The sequence below is a fragment of the Coregonus lavaretus genome, assembly GCF_964263955.1.
Source record: "Coregonus lavaretus genome assembly, chromosome: 29".
Classification (NCBI taxonomy): Eukaryota; Metazoa; Chordata; class Actinopteri; order Salmoniformes; family Salmonidae; genus Coregonus; species Coregonus lavaretus.
This window is the reverse complement of record NC_140016.1, coordinates 24,946,892-24,954,145: the sequence shown is the minus strand read 5'-3', so window position 1 is coordinate 24,954,145 and position 7,254 is coordinate 24,946,892. Positions and strand designations below refer to the sequence as shown.

The following is a 7,254-nucleotide window of genomic DNA, read 5'->3' as shown; positions in this document are numbered from 1 at the left end:
GGGGCTCCATGCAAGATCTCACCTTGTGGAGTTGCAATGATCATGAGAACGGTGAGGAATCAGCCCAGAACTACACGGGAGGATCTTGTCAATGATCTCAAGGCAGCTGGGACCATAGTCACCAAGAAAACAATTGGTAACACACTACACCGTGAAGGACTGAAATCCTGCAGCGCCCGCAAGGTCCCGCTGCTCAAGAAAGCACATATACAGGCCCGTCTGAAGTTTGCCAATGAACATCTGAATGATTCAGAAGAGAACTGGGTGAAAGTGTTGTGGTCAAATGAGACCAAAATCGAGCTCTATGGCATCAACTCAACTCGCCGTGTTTGGAGGAGGAGGAATGCTGACTATGACCCCAAGAACACCATCCCCACCGTCAAACATGGAGGTGGAAACATTATGCATTGGGGGTGTTTTTCTGCTAAGGGGACAGGAAAACTTCACCCGCATCAAAGGGATGATGGACGGGGCCATGTACCGTCAAATCTTGGGTGAGAACCTCCTTCCCTCAGCCAGGGCATTGAAAATGGGTCGTGATTGGGTATTCCAGCATGACAATGACCCAAAACACATGGCCAAGGCAACAAAGGAGTGGCTCAAGAAGAAGCACATTAAGGTCCTGGAGTGGCCTAGCATTAAAATGCAAATCAATTTATAACATTTTTGACATGCGTTTTTCTGGATTTTTGTTGTTGTTATTCTGTCTCTCACTGTTCAAATAAACCTACCATTAACATTATAGACTGATCATGTCTTTGTCAGTGGGCAAACGTACAAAATCAGCAGGGGATCAAATACTTGTTTCCCTCACTGTACCAACCCTACCATGTCACAACACAACTGATTGGCTCAAACGCATTAAGAAGGAAAGAAATTCCACAAATTAACTTTTAACAAGGCACACCTGTTAATTGAAATGCATTCCAGGTGACTACCTCATGAAGCTGGTTGAGAGAATGCCAAGAGTGTGCAAACTGTCATCAAGGCAAAGGGTGGCTATTTGAAGAATCTCAAATATAAAATATATTTTGATTTGTTTAACACTTTTTTGGTTACTACATGATTCCATATGTGTTATTTCATAGTGTTGATATCTTCACTATTATTCGACAATATAGATAATAGTAAAAATAAAGAAAAACCCTTGAATGAGTAGGTGTGTCCAAACTTTGACTGGTACTATATGTACAGTGGGGGAAAAAAGTATTTAGTCAGCCACCAATTGTGCAAGTTCTCCCACTTAAAAAGATGTGAGAGGCCTGTAATTTTCATCATAGGTACACGTCAACTATGACAGACAAATTGAGGGAAAAAAATCCAGAAAATCACATTGTAGGATTTTTAATGAATTTATTTGCAAATTATGGTGGAAAATAAGTATTTGGTCACCTACAAACAAGCAAGATTTCTGGCTCTCACAGACCTGTAACTTCTTCTTTAAGAGGCTCCTCTGTCCTCCACTCGTTACCTGTATTAATGGCACCTGTTTGAACTTGTTATCAGTATAAAAGACACCTGTCCACAACCTCAAACAGTCACACTCCAAACTCCACTATGGCCAAGACCAAAGAGCTGTCAAAGGACACCAGAAACAAAATTGTAGACCTGCACCAGGCTGGGAAGACTGAATCTGCAATAGGTAAGCAGCTTGGTTTGAAGAAATCAACTGTGGGAGCAATTATTAGGAAATGGAAGACATACAAGACCACTGATAATCTCCCTCGATCTGGGGCTCCACGCAAGATCTCACCCCGTGGGGTCAAAATGATCACAAGAACGGTGAGCAAAAATCCCAGAACCACACGGGGGGACCTAGTGAATGACCTGCAGAGAGCTGGGACCAAAGTAACAAAGCCTACCATCAGTAACACACTACGCCGCCAGGGACTCAAATCCTGCAGTGCCAGACGTGTCCCCCTGCTTAAGCCAGTACATGTCCAGGCCCGTCTGAAGTTTGCTAGAGTGCATTTGGATGATCTAGAAGAGGATTGGGAGAATGTCATATGGTCAGATGAAACCAAAATAGAACTTTTTGGTAAAAACTCAACTCGTCGTGTTTGGAGGACAAAGAATGCTGAGTTGCATCCAAAGAACACCATACCTACTGTGAAGCATGGGGGTGGAAACATCATGCTTTGGGGCTGTTTTTCTGCAAAGGGACCAGGACGACTGATCCGTGTAAAGGAAAGAATGAATGGGGCCATGTATCGTGAGATTTTGAGTGAAAACCTCCTTCCATCAGCAAGGGCATTGAAGATGAAATGTGGCTGGGTCTTTCAGCATGACAATGATCCCAAACACACCGCCCGGGCAACGAAGGAGTGGCTTCGTAAGAAGCATTTCAAGGTCCTGGAGTGGCCTAGCCAGTCTCCAGATCTCAACCCCATAGAAAATCTTTGGAGGGAGTTGAAAGTCTGTGTTGCCCAGCGACAGCCCCAAAACATCACTGTTGTAGAGGAGATCTGCATGGAGAAATGGGCCAAAATACCAGCAACAGTGTGTGAAAACCTTGTGAAGACTTACAGAAAACGTTTGACCTGTGTCATTGCCAACAAAGGGTATATAACAAAGTATTGAGAAACTTTTGTTATTGACCAAATACTTATTTTCCACCATAATTTGCAAATAAATTCATTAAAAATCCTACAATGTGATTTTCTGGATTTTTTTTCTTCTCATTTTGTCTGTCATAGTTGACGTGTACCTATGATGATAATTACAGGCCTCTCTCATCTTTTTATGTGGGAGAACTTGCACAATTGGTGGCTGACTAAATATTTTTTTTCCCCACTGTAAATGTCACATTTTCTCTATTTTTTTTATACATTTGCTAAAATGTCTTATTGTGTGTAGATTGATGAGGGGGGAAACTATTTAATCCATTTTAGAATAACAAAATGTGGAAAAAGTAAAGGGATCCGAATACTTTCCAAATGCACTGTATGTAACATGACTGAACAACCTAAACCCTCTCGACTGAAATTGAAAAAGCATGACTCAACTCCATTTTCCTCCAGGTACCCATTATGTAAAATTAGATCCATCCCTAAAATAAATAAAAACATTGAGCAGGCAATATAGCTCTGTATCTGTATTATTTATTTTATACAGTATTTTTTGCTCATCTTCATCAAGGCATCTAATAATTCTGGACCCCACTGTAATATTAAAAGTGACATACATTACCACAAAACACCTAAAGACTAATGCAGTTCTCATTGTTCATCCTCCTGTTCATTCATTTGCTCTAAAGACCCATGCTTTCTGCCTATGTGATCATCCAGGTACCTGCGACGGGTGAAGCAGCTACCACACACCTTACACTTGTGTGGCTTCTCTCCAGTATGCGTGCGTCGGTGTGCGTTGAGAATACTGGTCTGGGTGAAGCTCTTAGCACAGTACTCACACTTGTATGGCCTCTCCCCAGTGTGCATTCTCATGTGGATTTTGAGATACTTTGGGTTGACAAAACTCTTATTGCACTCTGTGCACATTGTCTTCTCTTGCTCTGCCATATTTGGCCCCTCATTACCCGACACATGTAGCTTCAGATGCATCCGCAGGTACTCCGGCCGATTGAAGGCCATGGTGCAGTGTTCACAGCTGAATGGTTTCTCTCCGGTGTGAATCATCTTGTGGCGGTCCAGGTGTGACTTCTGGATAAAATGCTTCCCACAGACATTGCACAGGTGTGGCCTCTTTTCCTTGTCCGTGTGGGAGTACATGTGGCGTTTGAGGTATGTGAGGTGGGTAAACTGTTGGTCACACTCATTGCATATGAAGTCCTTTGTCCCCTTGTGGTGAACCTGCATGTTGTGAATCTTCAGGGTGGTTTTGCTGCCGTAGTCTTTGCCACACTCTTCACAGTGGTAAGGCTTCTCCCCTGTGTGATGCTGAAGGTGCCTACTCAGTGCAGCCCTGTTTGGCAGGACCTTTTCACAGAAACTGCAAATATTAAGTGTTTTCACCCTTATCCTTTTCTCTATAGGTGGTCTGAATCTTATTCTGGGTGCCTTCAAACCCATGGCACCTTGCTTTTTGCCTTTCTTTTTAACAGTGACGTTTTCAGAATCTGACTTCACTGTCTTCTTGCTCTTGGGTCCTCTTTTTCTCTTTGCAGGTAACACCTCCTGTTCCGTCTCCTCCTCTGAATGGTCAGAACGGTGCCACTCCTCTTCACTTAAGTCTTTAGGCTCCGTCTGGAAGTCTTGGTCACTCTCCTCACTTAGGTCCTTAGACTGAGTCTTGGCATCTTGGTCACGCTCTTCTTCATGCAAGTCCTTAGGCCGAGTCTTGGAAACATGTTTGCCTGATTCGCTGGCCTCCTTGGGAGGACTCTTGGATCGCTTCTTTTTAGATATCTTAGACCTCCTCTGTCTTTTTCTGAGGGTAGTCTCTTTAGCTGCAGCGTGTTTTTCCATCTTGAAGTGGTCGCTTTCAACTTCCACCACGTTTTCAGAGGTAGTCCTGGCTCTTACCTTTTTAGACTTGCTACGTTTTTTTCTAGGGGGAGTTTCTTCAGTCTGTTCTACCAACTCATAATGGTCAGTTTTAGCTTTGTCCTCTGCACAAGGCTTAGTTATTTTTTTTGGGGTGCGCTGTTTCCTCCTCTTAGAAGCAGAGGCCACTTCAGTCTCCTCCTCCACAACTTCCTCCACCTCAGGCGCAGTATTATATTTTTCAGTCTCTGCTTCAAATACATTGAAGTCACTACGTTTCCTCCTCCCTTTTCTGGAGGAAGCCACCACAGTTTGTTCATCTGACAAATTGTCATTATCCTCCTCCTTGCAGCTAATGTTGGACCTTTTCTTTTTTGAGTTGCTATGCTTACTTTTTCTTTTTGTGCTCTCTTCTGGCTGCTCGTCAGGCTCAGACCCAGAACATTCATCATAATCCTTTGAGTGAGACTTTGTTCTTGTCTTTTTGGAGCTGCTTATTCTGGTCCTCCTTTTTGGTGGGGAGGCCTCCTTGTCGCTCTCCTCCCCAGAACCAGACACGGGAGAAATGCCCCTCACTTCTCCTTTTAGGACATTAGAATGCGTCCTGGGACTTTGCCTCAGGAAGTTTCTCTGGGGAGTTCTCAGCTGACTCTCAGAGCTTTGAGAATTGGCCACCTCCGGCTGTTGTTCTTCATGATAGGCAACGGGTTCTGTGGGAAACAGAGGGGTGGGGTTACATTCGTTTTTTACTTAATTTTTATAATTCCAAAGTTGTAAAAAAACATTTATCATTCTAAGATTATTTCTGGAACATCTCTATCAATACAGGTTTTACAAAGTTGTATAAAACATGTCCATAAGAATATATTCAATAATTGTTATTGAATATATTATTAAATATGAGTGTAAACTGCATGGTGGAGAGAGCATTATGCTGTCATTTTGCAGTGTAGAGTAGAATAAAATACAAAATGTAGTTTCTATGGACTAAATATGTTGTATTTCTAATTAGGTTTTCCAAGGATAATTATACAGAAACAGTTTGTAACAAGAATCCCCAATTAAGTTATTATGTATTAATTTAGGCCCAACTAAGGTTGACTAGATGTGTTCGCAGCGAATCAAAAGGTTGGATTATTTCTCATTGCCAGATAGCCTATGCTTCTGTGCTGTTCTCAGGTATTAGCTCGCGCTGCTAGATGCTGCAGTGTAAATTCAAAAACCCTACTTGCAGACCTTGCCTGCTTGGATGAAGGGCGGTTGCTTGCCTGATGATTCTGCATTTGCTGAAACATAAAGCAGCTAATAGCTAGCTTATAACGTTAACATTTTGTGGATAAACAAGCATGCTACCTACTTCCTTTCGACCTCCGTGTTCCAGATATATCCGAAATAGTTTTTACAATATCGGTAAGGTATAATTTCATAAACTTCCACTCTACATGCTCACTATCGCCCATTGTTGTCAACTAGCTAGCAAGCTAGCTACAAGACGAGAGGAACGCAGGAAAAGATAGGCGTCACAGTCTCGCAAATTTTCAAAATAAAAGTCCCCCACGTAGTAGAAAAGTGTCAATAACCTGTATTTAAATTATTGTCTAAACATTAACAATGACTCATATTTAGTGACATTTGCATTAAATTGGGTTTTAAAACATGTCCCAAGGTCAAATAAAGAATAACACATTTATGTATACAGCACATATACATATTGCACTGTACAGGAAAAACAATAGATATGTGTCCATAAAACCAGGGTCCAGTCTACTCACTAGAGTCCCTAGAATACAAAACAGATGAGTTTGAACAAAAAGCTAGGTCATAGGAAATGTTGCTGGCCCCTCCGCCAATGCAATTTACTGTATATGGAATACTGTACATATTGGACTGTAGAGAAAATAACTTTACTACCAGTCTGAAATAAACGGGAGGGGAAAGGGGATACTCAGTCAGGTCTCTACTAACTAGTTTTGGAGGGGGACTTTGTCATACAGACTGTTGCTGGCTTTTTACTCTGCCCCCTCCTAGCCCCCAATATAATTTCCTGTATATGGAATGCATATTGGACTGTAGAGATTTTCTTTTACTACCTGTCTCAAATAAACTGGGGTGGGAAATAATTAGTAGGGTGTTTTATTTTTTATTGAACCCTTATTTTACCAGGTAAGTTGACTGAGAACACATTCTCATTTACAGCAATGACCTGTGGAATAGTTACAGGGGAGAGGAAGGGGGAGCTTGTTTAGAATTACAGGAAATTAGCATTAAAACTGCAAACGTTTCTCTCAGCCTCATCGCAAAATGTGTAGAATAGCAGGAAATTAGCTCAGGGATTCCTGAAAGTCAGGACAATCCTTGTCCGGCAGGGAAACATTATTTTTATAGTTGAGAAAAATAGATTTTGTTGCATTATTTCAGCTAAAAATTGGAATTTTATAAGGGAAAATATTTGTTTTGGGAATTTGCACTAAGCCACTGGGACTGTGTTGTACGACCTGCAATAAACTGTATATGAAATACATATTGGACTGTAGAGAATAAACATTAACTGGAATGTGAAATAATCAGTAGATCTCTAGTAACCAAATATGTTGAAGTTTTGAGGGGGGACTGTGTCATACTGTCTGTTGCTTGCTTTTTACTCTGCCCCCTGCATAGCCCCCAATGTAATACACTGTACCCCCATTTTAAGCTGTTTGACCACAGTAAAAGTCCAGCAACACTTCCTATGACCTAACTTTTGTTCAAACTCATCTGTTTTGTATTCTAGGGACTCTAGTGAGTAGAATGGATACTGGTTTTATGGACACAC

The 7,254-nt window shown here is 41.7% G+C and overlaps 1 protein-coding gene across 1 annotated transcript; it reads right to left on the bottom strand.

Moving 5' to 3' along the window:
• Positions 1–3,082: 3,082 nt before the first annotated feature.
• On the bottom strand, positions 3,083–5,929 carry LOC311104948 (uncharacterized protein). The gene is made up of 2 exons (XM_084146937.1): positions 5,800–5,929; positions 3,083–5,152 (listed from the first exon to the last, which is right to left on the bottom strand). Exons 1-2 carry the CDS (start codon positions 5,900–5,902, stop codon positions 3,219–3,221), a joined length of 2,037 nt encoding a protein of 678 aa, XP_084003063.1. The 5' UTR covers positions 5,903–5,929; the 3' UTR covers positions 3,083–3,218.
• Between the last annotated feature and the right edge of the window lie 1,325 nt (positions 5,930–7,254).